The following is a 20,427-nucleotide window of genomic DNA, read 5'->3' on the forward strand; positions in this document are numbered from 1 at the left end:
TTATAGGTTTTTGGTGTAGGTGACCTTTTTACAGATAATAGAGTTGTAGCCTCTCTTACTTCTGGTGTCTGTCCCCCTTGTGGCTGAAGTTGGTATGGGGGCTTGCTGTAGGCTTCCTGCTGGGAGGGACTGATGCCTGCCCACTGGTAGGTGGAGCTGATTCCTATCCCTCTGGTGGGTGGGGCTTTGTCTCTGGGTGAGATTAGAAGTGGCTGTGTGCCTGGGGTGTCTCTAGGCAGCCTGTTTACTGCTGGGCAGTGCTGTGTTTGCCCTGGGGCCTCTCAGCACTGACTGATGGGTAGGTCCAGATTTTCCCTAAATGGCCATCTCCAGAGAAAGGCAAGGCTGCTGAATATTCCCAAGAGCTTTGCTTCCAATGTCCTTCCCCCACAACAAGCCACATTTACCCCTGTTTTCCCAGGAAGTCCTCCAGGAACTGCAGTCATGTTTGATCCACATCCCTATGGAGACTTAGCTTTGCCCTGGGACCCAGTGCATGTGAACGTCCATGTGCACCTTTTAAGAGTGGGGTCTCCATTTCCCCCAGTGCTGTGGAGCTCCTGTGCACAAGCCCCACTGGCCTTCAATGCCAGATGCTCCAGGGGCTCTTTCTCCCATTGCCAGATCCCCACACTTGAGAGTTTGATGTGTGGCTCAGAACTCTCACTCCTGTAGGTGAGTCTCTGTGAACCAGTTAGTTTCCAGTCTGTGGAGCTCCCCACCCGGGAGGTATGGGGTTGTTTGTATCATGTAATCGCCCCTCCCACCTCTTGATGTGGCCTCCTCTTTTTCTTCTGGAGTAGAATATCTTTTTGAGAGTTTCTGGTCCATTTGTTTGAAGATTGCTCAGCATTTGGTTGTAAACTTTGTAGTTTTTAGGAGAGAAGTTGAGCTCTAGTCCTTCTATTCTGCCATCTTAATCCTTAATACTATTTTGAAATAGAAAACTAAGTTTTACTACATCTTAAACAAACAGAATAGGGCATCAGCTCAGTTTCTTTGGGTAGTAGAAATCTAATTAATCTAATTGCTTTAACCTAAGAATTAATAAGTTTAAAATTTGATGTAGTTCCTTTCAGATTGGCACCAACTTTAAACTGACCTACAGTCCATATCTTTGCTTTCTGTGTTACAGGAACTTTATAGCGGTAGCAGAGACTGCAATATTCTTGCTTGGGTACCATCCTTATATGAATCAGTTCCTGATAATGATGAGGTAATATTACTTTTTTACCTCACATACACATGAGCATATACAATTTGCACAGTGACTTCTAAACCATAAAAAAGGTTTTTTTAAGTTTATATGGGAGATACTTGTAAAGTATTTTTTACTATTTTCTGATTTTAAAACATAATAATTTGCCTCTAACACATTTGAAAAATTCAAAAAAAGAACATAAATTTCTGAAGTCGAATTAATCACTAGTAACATTTTGATTTATTTCATTCTTGTTTTATCCTATGCACATTTTTAACATAAATTGTTAACAGACAACTCAGCATACTACTGGAGTTCCCATCATGGCTCAGTGGAAACAAATCTGACTAGTATCTATGAGGATGCAGCTTCAATCCCTGGCCTCACTCAGTGGGTTAAGGATCTGGTGTTGCCATGAGTTGTGGTGTAGTTCTCAGACACAACTCAAATCTGGCGTTGCTGTGGCTGTGGTATAGGCCAGGAGCTATAGCTCTGATTTTACCCCCTAGCCTGGAAACCTTCATGTGCCATGAGTACGGCCCTAAAAAACCAAAAAAACTTAGCATACTACTTTTCTCAATATTATATGACTTCTATGTTGTTAATAACTATTCATAAATATTGTCTTAAATAGTTTAGCATTCTGTCACTTAAGTACCACAGTTTACTTAAATATTTACCTATTTGAAGATATTTCTTTTGATTATTATAAACAAATCAAGGTAAATATCTGTTCATAAATTGTTTATATTTCTGATTACTTCTGATTAGATTCTTAGAAGTAAATTTATCTCTTATCGTGTATGACATTTTTCAAGCTCTTTATTCACACCATCAAATTTTGTCACTTTACACTTCTACCAACAGTTAGTGCCTATCTTAGCGCATAAATTGGTACAAATATGATAGTGTGAATAAAGGGCCTAAAAAATGAAAGGTGGGTAAACAAAGATAAATAAGACATGAACTCTGGTCTTAGGTAGTATGCTCTGAATTTTTTACTTTCATGTCAAGTTACCTAAAAGTGAACTTCCAGATTTAGTACATGTCTAATATGGTTTGTTATGGCTTTGATTAGTTTTAGTGTACAGCTGCTTTAAATGACTAATTTTTTTTCTAGAAAGCTTAATATGTTCAAACAAATTGGTTCAGCCATTTATTTTGTATTATAGTTTAATTACTATGTCCTGCTATGTGGGAATTACTGTATACATTAGATCTAATTTATAACACTACAAGCCATGTTAGATAGTTTGACAATTATTTACCAAATGAAAGCTATAAAAATAAAGGTAAAACATCTTTGACTTATGTGTGAAAAAAAGAATATTAGAAGAAAATTAAATTCCTTATTTTATACAGAATATTTGATTCTGATAGTTTATTTTCTTATTATGTAGTTATGGTAATAGTTTGAACTCCCTATCTAGAAGAATTTATGTATATGGAAAAACAAGCCGATTAAGTAGAAATCAAATAGATATATACAAGAAACAAGTTAGCTTTATAAGTTTTAGAGATTTACTTTTGAAAATGTTTATATGCCTAAGATAGGCACTTTTCTCATATTAATATAAAATCTTGGGAGTTCCATTTGTGCCTCAGCAGGTTACAAACCCAACTAGTATCCACAAGGATGCAGGTTCGATCCCTGGCCTAGCTCGGTGGGTTAACGATCGGGTGTTGCCGTCAGCTGTGGTGTAGGTCTCAGATGTGACTTCCATATGCCATAGGTGTGGCTCTAAAAAGAAGAAAAAAAAAAAGCACTAAAAATATTTCCACAAAACTTTAATTTGAAAAATTCTTGTGAATGAAGGTAGAATATGAATATGATCATGATGCAGTCCCAGTAAAAAAGACTGCGCAGAACACACCATTACATGATATTTACTATTTAACTCATATTTTAAAGTATTTTCATCTCAACTATCAAATGAAAGACTACCGCAGGGCCCAGAGAGGCAACTTAACACAAAATAAAACACACATACACACACAAACACTTGGTGTTTAATTTCAAGTAAACTAAATAATAGTAATACTGGTAACTGGGTTCGAATCCCAGTTCAGCCATTTATTAGTGATCTGAGGCAAGTTGATAATAACTTCAAATATTAGAATCATTAAAGCAAAATTGTTCTTAGGTTTCCTTGCAAATACCCCCTTGAGATAAGATTTACTTCTCCATCAGCCAAGATATAATAATACCTTAGGGTTGTTTCTTCTGATAGCTAGGATAGAGGAGGGATTTAGTTCCAACATAAGAAACTGAAAGGCATTGGATGATAGGAACAGGTTTTATGGTCTTTGAGTACAAATCTTACTATTTTATTGTAGGCTCTTTTCTCGATTCTGAAGAATCTGCCTTACTTTTGCCACTTCTTCTAAAATTTGGCTATGGTCAGGGCAAGCCTATGTAACTCCTACTCACTTTTTCCTGCCTGAAATGTGTAGAGTGTCTATATTACAGTTTAAATCTGACTTCTTGGAGTTCCCGTCGTGGCTCAACAGAAACAAATCTGACTAGTATCCATGAGGATGTAGGTTCGATCCCTGGCTTCTCTCAGTGGGTTAAGGATCCATGTTTCTGTGAGCTGCAGTGTAGGTCGCAGACACAGCTTGGATCTGGCATTGCTCTGGCTGTGGTGTAGGCCACCACATATGCTGCGTCTATGACCCTAAAAAGACAAGAAAACAAAAACAAAAACCTGACCTCTCACCAAGAATCTTACTTTATTTTGACGTCACACAATACGTAGGTGTTTTATTTACCATTTGTGTGATGTGTAATCACTGCTGATACAGACAACCTTATATTCTACCTATAAAGATTTTCCATTAATTACCAGTAAGAAATTTAGAATTACGGAGTTCCCATTGTGGCTCAGTGGTACCGAACGTTACTAGTATCCATGAGGATGCAGATTCAAATACTGGCTCTGCTCAGTGGGTTAAGGATCCAGCATTGTGGTGAGCTGTGGTGGAGGTCGCAGATGCGGCTCAGATCTGGCATTCCTGTGGCATTGGCCAGCAGCTGCAGCTCCAATTCAACCCCTCTCCTGGGAACATCCATATGCTGCAGGTGCAGCCCTCAAAATATGAAAATAAGAAAGGAAGGAAGGAAGGAAAAGGGAAGAAAGAGAGAAAGAAGGAAAAAGAGGGAAAGAAGGGGAAGGAAAAAAAGAAAAAAAATTAGAATTTATCAAGATGTATGTGTGCTAGATGTTATTTTTGGTTTTATTCTTCCTTCCTTTTATTTGGACCTGAACTAGATCTGCTTTAAACTTCCCTACCTCCACAACATTCACAACTGTTTGTCAGTAGAACGGGCAGGCTGGCCATGTTTGAGCAGAGAAAGAATGTCCACTAGGAGGAGATGTTGTAGAGAAAACTGAAGTAATAGATGGCAGTTAACACTTGATCAGTGGTTCTCAAACAGTAATATGTGTACTGCATTATATATATTTTTACTGAAGCTTTTAACTACAAGTAAGATGTTTTATTTGTGATTTTTTTAACAATAAAATATATTTCTAATAATATTGTAATACATTCATATTGTTATCCTTTACTGCTATAAACAGAATTTATATGCAGCATTTCCAATTTTCACTTAATTATTTTTGTTTGCTCACCACAGTAACAATAATTTATATTAAAATGTAACTTTTCCTGGGAGTTCCTATTGTGCACAGCATGTAACAAATCCGACTAGTATCCATGAGGATGTCAGTTTGATCCCTGGCCTCGCTCAGTGGGTTAAGGATCTGTCACTACCGTGAGCTGTGGTGTAGGTCGCAGATGCGGCTCGGATCCCGCGTTGCTGTGGCTCTGGCGTAGGCCGGTGGCTACAGCTCCAATTCAACCCCTAGCCTGGGAACCTCTGTATGCTGAGGGAGGGGCCCAAGAAATGGCAAAAAGACAAAAAAAAAACTAAGTGACATAGCCAATGTAAGATTTGTTAATGGTGGCAATACCCAACATTAGGTTAATGCTGGATTCTGATCTATAGTTTTAATATTACAAAGAATACCTAAATTAATATCTTGTTTTCTGGCTATCCTGGCTGATACCTGGGGAATTTACTAGAAACACACACTTTTTCTACTGTTGTCCTTGATTGAGTTTTAAGATTCTAAGTTATCATGTTCATCAAAAAAGGAAATGAACTTTCTCAGACATGCCATAGGGGTTACCCTTGATATGAAATATTGTTATGTGTTGAAAAAGACAATACATCTAAGTAATCTAAGAATAATTTATGTACATTATTGGATTTGGGTTTTAAAAATGTGTAGCAAATGTAAAAGCTGCACAATAAGAAGTAAACCTGGTTCATGATGCCCAGATACTTTAAAAAATGAGGTCATCTTAAAGTCCTTTAATTATTTGCCTAAGAAAAAGAAGGTGTGTTTAAAAAGTGAATTGATTCGAAATACCAGAGATAATTACAGTTCTTCTAATGCTGATTATATTTATTAGGTACAGCTCTAAAGTTAAAAGAATACTATGATGTTTTCTGGTTTTAGATAAATACCATTTAAATGAATGCTCTCTTTCAAAGAAATTTCCCAGGGAAACCTGTGTGCTAACAACAAACATGTTCCCATTTGTATACATTTTACATGTGTTTCTCAACTACTTTACTAGTGATGATAGATAGATAGACAGACAGAGACAGACAGAGCTACCTCATTATTTAAAAACCACATTACTTTTTGGACCAAAATGGCAAGTAGAGGTTTTCAGCGATTTCTCCTGCTGGCTGTCCCATCACCTTGCTTATTTTCACTTTCAAGGACTACTCTATTTAATAAACACCTTATTCCCCATTTATAGATATTTGCTTCTTTATAAAATCAGATCCATCTAAACAATGAAAAGTTACTCACATTAATATTTTGGGATGTCAAGTCAGACCATAGACCTGAGTCCAGTCTTAGCCACATGGATTTTACTGTGCACCCTTCTCCAGGTAATTCCAAAAAGTTGCAAAAATGCTTTGAGTAATCGGAGTTACCACTGTGGCTCAGAGGAAACAAATCTAACTAGTATCCATGAGGACTCAGATTCAATCCCTGCCTTGCTCAGTGGGTTAAGGATCCAGCGTTGCCATGAGCTGTGGTGTAGGTCACAGACAAGGCTCAGATCCCATGTTGCTGTGGCTTTGGCATAGGCCAGCAGCTACAGCTCCAGTTCAGCCCCTAGCCTGGGAACCCCCATATGCTGTGAGTGCGGCCCTAAAAACAAAAGACAAAAGACACCAAAAAAAAATGCCTTAAGTGGTAACAGTTAAATCATGTGTGTATGTGTTGAGGGGGTTGTTAAAAACTTTGAAGGAAACTTAATTTGCATGAGTCTGATATGTCTATTTTTTTTGTCTTTTTTTTTTTGTCTTTTTGCCCTTTCTAGGGCCTCTCCCATGGCATGTGGAGGTTCCCAGGCTAGGGGTCTAATCGCCAGCCTGAGCCACGGCTCACGGCAACACCGGATCCTTAACCCACTGAGCAAGGCCAGGGATCAAACCTGCAACCTCATGGTTCCTAGTCGGATTCGTTAACCACTGCGCCACAATGGGAACTCCTGATACGTCTATTTCAAACAAAGTTACAGTATTTTATGTTGTATGTAGGGTGTTACTTTTGGTTTGAAATTAATGGTTATATAGTTTCTTTCAAAACAATCTAATCTAATCTATTTCATAACTGCATTGTGAGCCTAAACTATGAGGTAGAATAATCAAATCTTTCCTTTTTTGTCCCTTTTTTTAGGCTACAACCAAATCACAGTTAAATCCAGCATTTGAAGATGCCTGGAGCAGCAGTGATGAGGAAGGATGAATATCAATTCTTAGTACCTTTTTGTCTTTACTGATGAAACTTTTAAAACAGGACTGTTTTATTTTTTTAATTGTCCAGTGACCCTTAATTTAGCCCTGAATTGGGGTGATTTTTTTTCCCTTTTGTTTTAAAATGAGGTGGCATGAAATTCTGAAACAGAGTTCTGTATAGTTTATTCAAGCAGAACATATCTCCCTGGTCCCAGTTTCTGTGGCCTGCCCCAGCCCCTGTAGCTACAGTACAAGAGACAGGTCATGGCACCCCCAGTGTAGGAACTTGAGCATAGTGTGCGAACAATAAGTTGCAATCTCAAAGAATAAGCAAGTAGAGGTTATCAGCGATTTCTCCTGCTGACTGTCCCATCGCCTTGCTTATTTTCACTTTCAAGGATGATTTTACTGTGGAGTATAACAAAAATTATAGCTGAAAAATTAGCATCAAAATGTTTTATTCTTATTTATGTATTCAGTTTTTGCAGCGATTTCATTTGACCATTGTCTAGCTTTATGTTAAATTTTTTTGAACCCAGTACCTTCCACAATCTAAAAAGTGCATCATAGGAGGTTTTTAACTTAGGGAAATCCCATGTTTCCTTTATTTTAATGTGTTGAATGGCAGCTTCAACTACTTTTCTATGAATCTGGTTAAGATGTGACCAACTCCTAATTCATTCATCAAAGCAGAAAATGTTCTGGCAGTGAATCTGGTTTAAACATGAAAATGTCATAAAATCTCTGTTTTATTGTCTCATCGTCTTGTGTCATAACCTACAAATGATTATGATAAAGCTAATCTCATATTACTTTCTGATTCTTAGCAGTAGGAGACTAGTTAAAGAGATTTTTGTGAGCTTGAATACCAAGTATACAGTTGTTGAGTTTTTAAGTTGTGTGAATGTTAGGCCTCATATAAGGCCTTTCTGGCCAAATGTGTTCTATACATTTACTTGATAATTGATTTTCTTAAGCCTTAACCATTGTACTCTCACTTTTTCTCCCCTTAGTGAGGATGCTTATGATCTTTGAGAATGCTGTTGAAATCAGAAATTTCTAATAAGAAAAAAGCCTTCCATCAAACTGCAGTTAGTATTGCTTCCTTTTAGTTATATAAATATACATGGTCATTGTAAATAATTTAAGCAGTGTAATACCTTACAAAAGTATATAATAGTCACCTGGAATTAAGCCACCCTAAGGTAACCACTGTTAATATTTAGTGGCCATTCTTTCATGCATCTCTTTATGATATATAATTTTATACAGTGGGATGTTGGTCATGCTGTTATTATCATGGAAATTCCTCTCCTCCCATAACAGCACCCCCCTCACCATCCCTTACTCCTCCTGCCACAGTACAAGTTATTAACCAGGTACAATCCTATATGAACCTATGTAGACAAAGGTGGGAAAGTATTTTGATTTTGCAAAAATGGGATATACGCAGTTCTGTCTTGATTTTTTTTTTTTCCAGCTTTAGCACATAAAAATTTTTCTGTGTCATTCAGTATAGCTAAGTGTATTGGCTGTATTTTCTTATTTTCTGTATTCTTGATACTCTGGCATTTGGTACCTTGAGATAGATAGCAAAAGGCTCCCCTTGGGAGCATGCCTTTAAAATGCAAAGCAATCAATCCAGAGTGTACACACCCAACCACCTCCTTCATCAAACACACATGCAAAGCCACTCTTCCCCTTAGCCTAGATTATCCCAGGGCCAGATACCAGACAACTAGGTACCAAAGTCTACTGAAATTATTCAAACTGTCTAGTACTAAACTTACTCAGTAATTTGGTACAAAAAGGAGATGATATTCCTTGAGCTGCTCTTGGCTTACTAAGTGGATCCAACGGTCAGAGGCCACCACCTGAAACGGAACTCTGGCCTATTGGCACACTTGCTGCTTGGTGGCTACTCCATTATGTTGTTTTTTTGTTACCGTGATTGCCCAACCTAAAGAGGGCACTCAACTTACTTCCCACCTTTGTGGAGAGCTCAGGGTCCAGGACAATACTACTAGAGGTGTTTGGTAACCAGCTACATTTCAAAAAGGTCTGTCTGCTGGGGATGAGGGTAACTACCCTGCTTGTGCCATGGAATGAGTCTAATCCACTGACAAGACAGTGCTGACAAGAAGTGGGGCCATCTTAGTACCTAGTGTCTGGGATGTTATATGTTCCTGGAGGTATCCATAAACCATACCTCTTTCCCACTCTGAAGTTTCTTCTTCTTCTTTTTTTTTTTTTTTTTTTTTTTTTTTTTTAATGTTTTAGACCAGAGGCATGTAACAATTCCTGGGCCAGGGATCAAACTCGAACCACAACAGCAACCTGAGCCACTGCAGTGACAGGGCTGGATCCTTAATCTGCTGAACCACTAGGAAACTCTTCACTCTGTGCTTTTCTGAGTCAAATTTCAGCCTATTCCTCAAAATAGTAGGAGATGGCTCAACCTGAACGCTCGCTCGAGTGCTGTAGGCCATTTGTGGATTTGGCATGAAGGTCTTCTCAGGAGATCCTGGCTTCCCACAAGCATTATTGTTTAGGTCACAAGCCTCTCTGCTGTGTCTGCTTGCTGCTGTCACAAGCAATTCATTTCCCAACCTATTAGGGTATAAGAGGTCCCATCCCTGAAGACCAGTGGCTCAATGTTTAATGAAAAAGGGGAGAAAGGGAAAGGGGCATCTAGTTCTAGTGCCCCACACACACCAAAAACCCTGAAGAAAAATCCAGTTAATTTTAGAGATGCAAAGCCCTTAATCCATGCGCCTGGGCTCTCATAAAACTGGTCCTCATCAACGTGCAAAAAGTCTCATGCTCAAAACCAAAATGTAAAAGATAAAGCTGATACCACCATTGCTTTCCTAGATATAGACCCCCAGCCCTCTAAGGTTGATTGCGACAACCTAGAGAAGGAAGATTGTGTTCACAGGCCCCTCAGGACCATCAGGAACTTATTAGGTAAGTACCTAAAAGGAAAGGGAAAAAAGGGTCACCTAGAGATACAAGCCATTCTACAAGTTTAAAAATCAGTGAGGGTGTGGGGAAGGGACTGATTATTCATGGACAGGGACTGTCCCAGGGATGTTGCCTAGAGGTACCTGGCCCCTTCAGCCTCCCTCTTTTCCATCTAACAGCCAGCAAAAGAAAATAAAGACTGCACCTTCAGGGCGCAAAAGCCTGAAACAGGAAGAAAACAGGAAAAATGACTGCCACTTTAGGTGGCTATAAGCTAAAGGGGAAAAAAACACAAGAACTTTAAATCTTAGGTACAAAGCAAATGGCAGTCTAGCAAACACAATGCTAGTTCTAGATTACTGATTTAAAAGCAAAAAGAGGGAGTTCCCATTGTGGCGCAGAAGAAACGAATCAGATTAGGAACCAAAAGATCGTGTGTTCAACCCTGGCCTTGCTCAGTGGGTTAAGGATCTGGTGTAGGTCGCATATGTGGCTAGGATCTGGCATTGCTGCAGCTGTGGTGTAGGCTGGCAGCTGTAGCTCTGATTGAACCCCTAGCCTGGGAACCTCCATGTACAGCCTTAAAAAAAAACCATTATTGATGTCGTCCCATCCATGGGAGCACCCATACTCAATATCCTAAACTTCGAAAAAACAAAAACCCTGTCAGTGTAGCTGCACACCTTCCTATTGACTGTTGGTCTTATTGCCACTGGTCTGGGTGCTTTCATTAATTTACAGTCAGAACCCTCTAAATAAGACATTGTTTCCATCAAACATAGCAAATGCTGAGACCCATATCATCTCAAGTGGGCCCCCTCTTGGAAAGGATACCCTGTCCCACATCCCAGAGGACATCTCCTAGTCTAAGACCTCACTGTTGGAGATGACTTCACCCTGACCCTAAAACCTTGGCCCCAGCAGCACACATGGGCTGCCTCTCCTGAGGCACAAATTGAACGCAGGACATTTTCACTTTTCTTTCTTCAATATTAGGGATCCTAGTACATTTCTGAGATTACTTAGCCTGTGATTCTGCCATACTACTTGTTCTCTGCTGAAAGGCATAACCCCACACTCCTGCGCCACAAGAGTAAGCTACTAGAGGTTACTCTAAAAGTCTCCACTAACATCATCCCCAAAGATTCCTTAATATGATGTCAAAACATAGGGTTAGTTTTATTGAGAACATTTTCTTATTTTCTGTATCCCGTGTACTTAGGCATTTGGGTCCTTGATCCTGGTGATACCACCCCTTCCAGGACTAGCTAGTTCCCAGAGATGGCAACACCACCTGGGAGTGTATATTTAATATCCAAGCTAACCAATCCAGAGTTCTCACCTCAATCATCTCCTTTATCAAATTCTCCCATACCAAGCCAGTATTCACTTGCCCTGAATCACCCCAGGGCCAGTACCAGCCAGCTAAGGACAGCTCCTACAGCCTAGAGTCTACTGAAGTTATTCAAAATATGCAAACTTACCTGGTGTACCTGCCCTATCTCACCCATTCCTTCCCATAAAATCTTCAATAAAACCTCTGGGCCATGTCCACCCTCTCCCTCTTGCCTCCTGACTGATCCTGGTCATTTCCCATGTGGCCCTGCTCGGCATGGTGTACCATTATTCCTGGTTCTGCAGATATTTGAGTATAAACTTAATGCTTTACAACAATCATTTCCATGTTGGTGTGTCTTAGAACAAATCCCAGGTACAAATTTTAACACATTAAGTCATTTTTTTTTAATTGCACAATACTCCATCTTGTGAATGTACCACTTTTTTTTTTTTTTTTTTCCTGCCGATCCCCTATTTAGGGCCACATGTACAGTGGTAAAGATTGTGAACTGCACTATGTTTTCCTTAGGTAATGTATTTGGGTAATACAGTTTCGTTATTGAATATCATCTTTTCCTCTGGCAAAGAAAATGGTAATTTTGCTGCGTAGAATTCTTGGGTTATAGTCCTTTTTTTTTGTTTGTTTGTTTGTTTTTGTTTTTTGTTTTTGTTAGTCTAACTATTATGTCTCCTTTCCTCTAGCTTCTATATTGTAGATTAGGATTCTAAATGTACAATTTGATTTTTTTTTTTTTTTCATCTCTGTAAAGAACTTGTTCTTGGAGTTCCCATGGTGACTCAGTGGTTAACGAATCCGACTAGGAACCATGAGGTTGCGTGTTTGATCCCTGGCCTTGCTCAGTGGGTTAAGGATCCGGCATTGCTGTTGCCGTGAGCTGTGGTGTAGGTCACAGACTTGGCTCGGATCTCGCATTGCTGTGGCTCTGGCATAGGCCAGTGGCTACAGCTCCAATTAGACCCCTAGCCTGGGAACCTCCACATGCCACGGGAGTGGCCCTAGAAAAGGGAAAAAGACAATAAAAGGAAAAAGAAAAAAAAACTTGTTCTTTATAGCTGAAAGCTTGTCAACTGTGAGAATTTTTTTTCTTATTATCTAATTTTACCAGATATCTGATAAGTCTACACCTCCCCCCTCACTTCCTGGACCTCTTGTGAGATTTTATTTTATTTTATTTTATTTTATTTTCCACATCTGTGGCATGCAGAAGTTCCTTGGCCATCAATCAGATGTCCTTCACAGCAGTGACCCAAGCCACAGCAGTAACAATGCCAGATCTTTAACCAGGGGACTCCTTGTAAATTCTGTTAATCTGAAGCCTCAAGCGTTCTCTCAGCTCGGGAATATTTTCTCCTATTATTTGTTTAATTGCCTTCTCTTTTTTTTCTCTCTGCATCACCTAATAATTGCATGTAAAGTCTACTCTATCCTTCATGGTTTTATTTTTTCCTTTCTGCTGGTCTTTTTAAAAAAAAAAAAAAAATCCTAGAACAGTTCCTGCTACTTAGTAGATGCTCAGTGAATACTTGTTTTGTTTCTGTACTATTCTTCCAGATTTTGCACCTGATCTTTGAGGTCACTAATTCAGGCCTGTGATCAGCAGGAGAGACTTTAATTATTATTTAATTCTCCTTCCACTCTAAACCTTTGTTTTGTTTTTAAACACTTGAAGAAATAGGGGAGGTCTATAGAGGCTTCCACTTGGAACTTTTCTTTGTTTCATTCAGTTAATATTTGTCAAATCTTATTGACAGTATTATGTAAATGCACATATTACAGAGATAGTAATCACCTGTAACTTCTTTCCATTGCCTTTTACATTTTACAGATTTTCTTTCCACAGCGTCTTGCTAACAGTATATGTTTTATAGTCATACACAGTATTTGTATCCTGGCTTTACTTCAAAGGGCACATATGTCAGGTGTTTCTTGCACTTCAAATAGATTTCAGTTTTAAAGTCATTTATGGAACATATGTGAAATGCCTAGTTTTAAAAAATATGTATAAAACAATAAATGCATATGTTTTATTTGCATAGTGCTAAACCTATGTTTAACAGGAAGTCTAAAAACATCATGGATAAGCTTTTATATTTCCTACCAAGTCTTTTTTTTACAATTAATTAAGCAAATACCTTAACAGAGAAAAAAAAAGTTTTTCAACTGAAGCATTCTTTCTGTTTAGTTTATATTAAAAAGCCCCATTTGGAGTTCCTGTGGTGGTGCGGCAGGAACAAATCTGACTAGGAACCATAAGGTTTCAGGTTCAATCCCTGGCCTCGCTCAGTGGGTTAAGAAGCCAGTGCTGCTGTTAGCTGTGGTGTAGGTCGCAGATGCGGCTCGGATCCCGTGTTGCTGTGGCTCTGGTGTAGGCCGGCAGCTGTAGCTCCGATTAGACCCCTAGCCTGGGAACCTCCATATGCCCAAAGTGCGGCTCTAAAAACACACACACACACACACACACACACAAAGCCCCATTTAAACCTGATTTCAAAAGCAAAAACAAAACCTTTAAAGAAAGCTCTGAAGACAAACCCTTTAATTGTACTGGTTGAATTAACAGAAAAATATTTCAAAACTGGAGTTCCCATTGTGGCTCAGCAGTAATGAAACTGACTAGTATCCATCAGGACATGAGTTCAATCCCTGGCCCCACTTAATGGGTTAAGGATTCGAAGTTGTGGTGAGCTGCAGTGTAGGTTGCAGATGCAGTTCAGATCCAGTATTGCTGTGGCTGCAGCCCTAAGAAGACCAAAGAAAACAACCCTCAGAATGAAGATTCTTCAGTAAAGGACAGGAAAGTATATAGCGCCTCCTTTTTTTTTCTCTTTAGGGTTACCTGCAGCACACAGCATTTCTCAGGCAGGGGTTGAATTGGCACTGCAGCCACAGCAATGCCCAGTTGGAGCCACATCTTCGACCTATGCTGCAGCTTTTGGCAATGCTAGATCCTTAACCCACTGATTGAGGGCAGGAATCGAACCTGCATCCTCAGATACTAGCGGGGTTCTTAACCCACTGAGCCACAACAGGAACTCCAAGCCTACTCTTGATGAGACACTGGAAACAAAAAACTTTAGCTCTGTTATTTGAAATCTGAATGAAGCAATAATAGAAAAAGTGTATTTTAAAATAATCTGTTATCTTTCAAAGAAAAGTCACCATCTCACAAATTAAATATTAAGCCTAATGGCTGTGTAGTTCTAACTCAAATATTTCATTAATGTTCAGTTATATATTAATACTTGGTTATTTCTATAAAAATGATTACTGAAAATTAGAAAAGCAAAAGACACTTCTGTAAGTTACAATTTTTATAAACATACATTGATAGATTTCCTTTTTAACTTAGTTTTTTTCTCTATATTCAGACCCTATTTACTGACCCTGAATTTAAAAGCTATTGAGTATCATTAGAACAGTAAACTTAAAATCACTCAAACCATGGTAGAAATGAAAATGGCAAAAGTCCTGATATGCTGCAGATATTTCCTTTTAACAGGTATAGCAAGGAAAGCTAATTACAGAAAGGAAAATAATCACTTTACTTTGTATTGTGATAGAGTCTAGACATCTGAAGGTTAAATCTATTGCTAGGTCATATTTGTTTCTTTTATTTTAGATTCGAAAAAATATTAAATTCAGGGGACATATCTAACAAGGTCAGTCATGAACATGGCTTTTCTTTGTGAAAAATACATTCAGTTCTTCTATGCTGCCTAGAATCACTGTACTAAAAACTTGGTGCCTAGAATTTATTACAGGTCATTCATTATAAGGTAACCTTGTCTATCTTACTAGTATAGCAGTAACATCCTTAAATACATGAAGCATAGTTATTTTGCTGCCATCTAGTTATTTTCTGCATTAAAAAAAAAAAAATGGACAATTAAGGGAGTTCCCATCATGGCTCAGCGGTTAATGAACCAGACTGGTATCCATGAGGATGCGGATTCTATCCTTGGCCTTGCTCAGTGGTTAAGGATCTGTGGTTGCAGTAAGCTGTGGTGTAGGTTGAAGGCAAGACTCGGATCCCAAGTTGCTGTGGCATAGGCTGGTGGCTACAGCTCTGATTCAACCCCTAGCCTGGGAACCTCCATATGCTGCGGGTGCAGCCCTAAATAGACCAAAAAAAAAAAAAAAAAGGACAATTAAAAGTAGAAAGGGAGAGTTCCCGTCGTGGCACAGGAGAAACCAATCTGACTAGGAACCATGAGGTTGCAGGTTCAATCCCTGTCCTCGTTCAGTGGGTTAAGGATCTGGCATTGCTGTGAGCTGTAGTGTAGGTCGCGGCATTGCTGTGAGCTGTGGTGTAGGTCAGAGATGAGGCTCGGATCTGGAGTTGCTGTGGCTGTGGTATAGGCCAGCAGCTGTAGCTCCGATCGGACCCCTAGCCTGGGAACCTCCATATGCCGCAGGTGTGGCCTAAAAAGCAAAAAAAAAGGGGGGGGAATAATAAGACAAAAATGTTTGTCTTTTTTTTTTGTCTTTTGTCTTTTGTCTTTTTAGTGCTGCACCCTCTGCATATGGAAGTTTCCAGGCTAGGGGTCGAATTGAAGCTGTGGCTGCCAGCCTACACCACAGCCACAGCAATGCCAGATCCAAACTGCGTCTTCAACCTACACCGCAGCTCATAGCAATGCCAGATCCTTAACCCACTGAGTAAGGCCACGGATCAAACCCATATCCTCATGGATACTAGTCGGGTTTGTTACCACTTAGCTACGAAAGAAACTCCCCTGGAAACTTTTACCTATACCATTTTACGTTCTTTACAAGCGATATATGAAAGTTCCAATTTCAATTTTCCTACATTCTTACTAACATTTGTTATTGTCTTTCTTTTTGCCACACCTGTGGCATGCCAAAGTTCCCAGGCCAGGGACCGAATCACCACAGCAGTGACAACACTGGATCTTTAACCCGATGAGCCACCAGGGAACTCCTATTGTCTTTTTAATTTTTGTCTTTTTTTTTTTTTTTTTTTAAGGCTGCACCCGAGGTATATCGAGGTTCCCAGGCTAGGGGTCTAATCAGAACTGTAGCCACAGGCCTATGCCACAGCCACAGCAGCACAGGATCCCAGCCACGTCAGTGACCTATACAACAGCTCACAGCAATGCTGGATCCTTAACCCACTGAGTGAGGCCAGGGATCCAACCCATGTCCTCATGGATGCTAGTTGGCTTTGTTAACTGCTGAGCCACAATGGGAACTCCTTGTCTATTTTATTATAGCTATATTAGTGGGTATGAATGGTATCTCACTGTAGAACTCAGCTTCTCTTAAGCCGTATGCCCTATTCACAAACCTACCCAATTCCCTTAAACTACATTGATAATTTTATTTATTTTTTTAATTTTTTAAAATTTTTTTGTTAGTCAAATGAATTTATCACATCTGTAGTTGTATAATGATCCTAACAATCCAATTTCACAGGATTTCCATCCCATAACCCAAGCACATCCCCCCACCCCCCAAACTGTCTCCTCCAGAGACCATAAGTAATGACTGATGTTTTTAAGCAGTTCAAATTCCCTACCAAATGAAATGCAAATGTTCCAATAATTTAAACATTTGTTATAAAGTTAAAATTACAAATGCAGTAAAACAACTTTTCAAACATTTTAACACTTTTTTATTAACCGTTTACATTACCTTTTTTTTTTTTTTTTTTGGTCTTGTTAGGGATGCACTTGCAGCATATGGAAATTCCCAAGCTAGGGGTCAAATCAGAGCTGCAGCTTCTGGCCACAGCCACAACCACAGCAACACCAGATCTGAGCCACATCTTTGACCTACAAAGCAGCTTACGGCAACACTGGATCCTTAACCCACTGAGCAGGGCCAGAGATCAAACCTGAGTCCTCATGGATATTAGTCAGGTTTATTACCGCTGAGCCACAACAGGGAACTCCAACATCGCTAATATTTATTTATTTTTTTGGCCAGGCCAGGGTTAACGCCGGATCGTTAACCCACTGTGCAAGGCCAAGGATCGAACCCATAACCTCCTGGTTCCTAGTCGGATTCGTTAACCACTGAGCCATGACGGGAACTCCTATTGTGGATATTTAAATCTGAGGTGCTTGCTACACATCCCAAGGGAGAGGCTCAGGAGGCACTTAGGTATACAGATCTGGAGTTCAGGAAAGAGATACCACCTAGAAGTATATGTTTGGTAGTTATAAGTATACAGACGGTATTTAAAGCCTTGCGATTTGTTCTGATCCCCTGAGGAAAGAGTGGAGAAAGATGAAAAGAGGACCAGGACTGAACCCTGGGTGCTCCAACAGGGCAGGAGGACAGGAGATGTGGGGGAAGCTGCTAAGGAGCCTGGGAAGAGATGGCCAGGAGAGCAGGAAAACAGCCAGGCAGGTGTTCTACCCTGGAAATCAAGCGAAGACTGCATTTCAAGAAGATAGTCATCAGCTGTATCAAGTGGTATTGATAGGCCAGCTAAGAGAAGGACTAAAAAGTGACCAATGGCGTATGCTCTCTGCAACTGCATCAGCTTCTAGTCCCAGAAGAGTAAGTTTCTCCAGAAGAATTTTCCTTGCCATATCCCCGTGTGAGTTAGGAGTTTCTCTTTAGTGCTCCTCTGGCACGTGACACTTGTCTATATATGAGCATGTAGTCATTGAACAAAAATGTATAATTTATTATTTGCCAAGTACTACTCTAGGCTGGCAATTTAACAAAAAGTCAAAATCCTTTCTCACAGAGCTTTAATTTTAACAAGGGTGTGGAGGGGAACAGACAAATGTACAAGATTAATAAGAAAAAAAAGAAAATGTGTATAATATGTTAGAAGGTACTAAGTGCCACAGAGAAAAATAATAGAAGGAAGGGAATTGAGAGAGTGAGGTGCCATTTTAAGCAGTGTGCTCAGAAAAGCCTCTTGGAGCAGATTGGAAGAGCAAGCCACTGTGGGAGCATTCTAGGCCAAGGGAACAAACACAGAAGCCTGAGGCAAGAGCTTGCTTCTCTGTTCAGGGAATAGCAAGGAAACCGCAAGGCTTGATGGGAGTAAGGGAAGTGGAGAGTATTAGGAGAGAACAGAGAAGTAATGAGTAGAGGCGGCAGGTTGGAAATGATTTTGTAGGTTATTGAAAAGCCTTTAGCTTTTTCCCTGAAACACATGGAGAGCTTGGAGGGATTTGAGAAGAATTATTTAAGAGCACTCTGGTTTCTGTTTTGTTAATAAGGTGTAGAGGAGGGCACCAGCAAAAGTAGAGCTGGTTAGGAGGCAACTGCAATAATGAAGGTGAGGTTAGGAAAACTTGTCCAGAATAGAATGCCAAAAAAGTTGCCAGATTTTATCCAGCAAATACGAAATAGGCCAAGTGAAGGGGCAACCATTTCCTGCTTTATGCAGGGTGAGAAAGAAAATTCTCCACCAGCAGTATTATTCTATCAGTTGGGGCAGGCTAACTGCTGTTGCAGATGAATTACAAAATTTCTGGGACTTAATGCAATATATATTTGTTTATAGCTAAATCCTTCTCTGCCAAATGGTAATATGAGAACTTTGGATCCCTCCATCTTGTGGCTCCATCACATTCAGCAGGTTTCCTTATGCTGCAAGGGAAAGAGCCAGACCCATGCATGCCAAGCCCTTCTGTGCAAATTCCATTGGTCAGAACTCAATCATATGGCCACATCTGAACTGCGAGGAAGGCTGGGGGGCGGGGGAGCCCACTGTGTGCCCAGGAGGAAAGAGAAGCTAACCTAGTAAAAGGCTATTCCAGCTGTGAATGGACCTGCTTTCCATCACCAAACATCGAACATATCGGGACCTCTTTTTTTTTTTTTTTTGTCTTTTTAAAGCTGCACCCACACCCAAGGCATGTGGATGTTTCCAGCCTAGGGAGCTGTAGCCACCGGCCTACACCAGAACCACAGCAACACAGGATCTGAGCCCAGTCTGTGACGACCTACACCACAGCTCATGACAAAGCCAGATCCTTAACCCACTGAGCAAGGCCAGGGATTGAATCTGCATCCTCAGGGATGCTAGCCTGGTTCGTTAACCACTGAGCCATGATGGGAACTCCCCAGGACCTCTTTTTTCAATGCACCTAGAGCTAATTCCTTTGCAGATTTTCAACTTCAATGAGCTGGCTATTTCTGTGCCCATCACTGTTTTTACTTACCTGCTGCAACTCATCTTTCTAAGTCAGTCTAATTTTTCCTCAGCCTAGTTTAGAAGAAAGAAGTTGAAATGAATGAAATTGTAACAAACTGAATGTCTAACAAATTTGGGGAATAAAATCAGCACCTGCTCCACCCCCATTTCCTAGAGTGCTTTATCTGCACAATTGCTTTATCACTTAGATAGGGAACTCATTTTACATACATTAGAATGGAAATGTAAAACCAAGAACAACAGAGGTGAAAGATACTCCTTTTATACTACATTTGTGTACACAGTCAGCTTTTAGTAATCTGTGGGAAAGAAAAAAAACATGGATAATATAAAGTAATACACAGTATCTTTTCTTCACATCCCAATTTAACCAACACATATTTACCCATCTCCACTTGGTCTGATTTTCAGAGCTGGCCCCCATTGTCGTTTATGACAAATGATCTGTAAACACCGATTGACTGCAGCTTACATTCACTGGAGAGATTGTCTTGAAGATACAGCTTAAACTGTAAAATAAAAACATTCCAGTAACAGCTGAAAATGCCCATTTCAATTATAGACAGTTTAATTATTGATATTGTTGTAGGCAACCAAAATTCACACATGTTGTTTATTAAAACATAAACCTTGGTGTCCTCTTTGTGCTTATTTATTACAAATTTTATTACAGTGGTATTCTTCTGGAAATACCCCAAAAGCTACAAAACATTTTTATTTATTTAATTTTGTGTGTTTTTAGGGCTGTGCCTGTGGCATATGGAGGTAACCAGGCTAGGGGTCTAATTGGAGCTACAGCTGCCAGCCTACACCGCAGCCACAGCAACACCACAGTCTTCTACTTACACCACAGCTCACGGCAACAACAGATCCTTAACCCACTGAGCAAGGCCAGGGATTGAACCTGAAACCTCATGGTTCCCAGT

At 39.8% G+C, this 20,427-nt stretch overlaps 1 protein-coding gene and 1 long non-coding RNA gene across 6 annotated transcripts in view; both read left to right on the forward strand.

The window, feature by feature from the left end:
- Nucleotides 1-7,792, forward strand: part of ERCC8 (ERCC excision repair 8, CSA ubiquitin ligase complex subunit) — a 65,699-nt gene extending 57,907 nt beyond the window's left edge. For 4 of the 5 annotated variants that reach the window (XM_047754996.1, XM_047755061.1, XM_047755217.1 and 1 more), the window contains 2 exons: nt 1,136-1,216; nt 6,973-7,792. In XM_047754996.1, the coding sequence (XP_047610952.1) occupies nt 1,136-1,216; nt 6,973-7,041 (150 nt within the window). In that variant the 3' untranslated portion in view covers nt 7,042-7,792. The remainder of the gene's footprint in view (nt 1-1,135; nt 1,217-6,972) is intronic. The other variant, XM_047755140.1, reaches the window with a different exon arrangement.
- A 1,580-nt stretch (nt 7,793-9,372) lies between these two features.
- Nucleotides 9,373-20,139, forward strand: LOC125112970 (uncharacterized). The gene is made up of 2 exons (XR_007131305.1): nt 9,373-9,998; nt 19,913-20,139. It is a non-coding gene; the product is annotated as an uncharacterized LOC125112970 (long non-coding RNA).
- Nucleotides 20,140-20,427: the final 288 nt, after the last annotated feature.

The sequence above is a fragment of the Phacochoerus africanus genome, chromosome 1 (genome assembly GCF_016906955.1).
Source record: "Phacochoerus africanus isolate WHEZ1 chromosome 1, ROS_Pafr_v1, whole genome shotgun sequence".
NCBI classification, from domain to species: domain Eukaryota; kingdom Metazoa; phylum Chordata; class Mammalia; order Artiodactyla; family Suidae; genus Phacochoerus; species Phacochoerus africanus.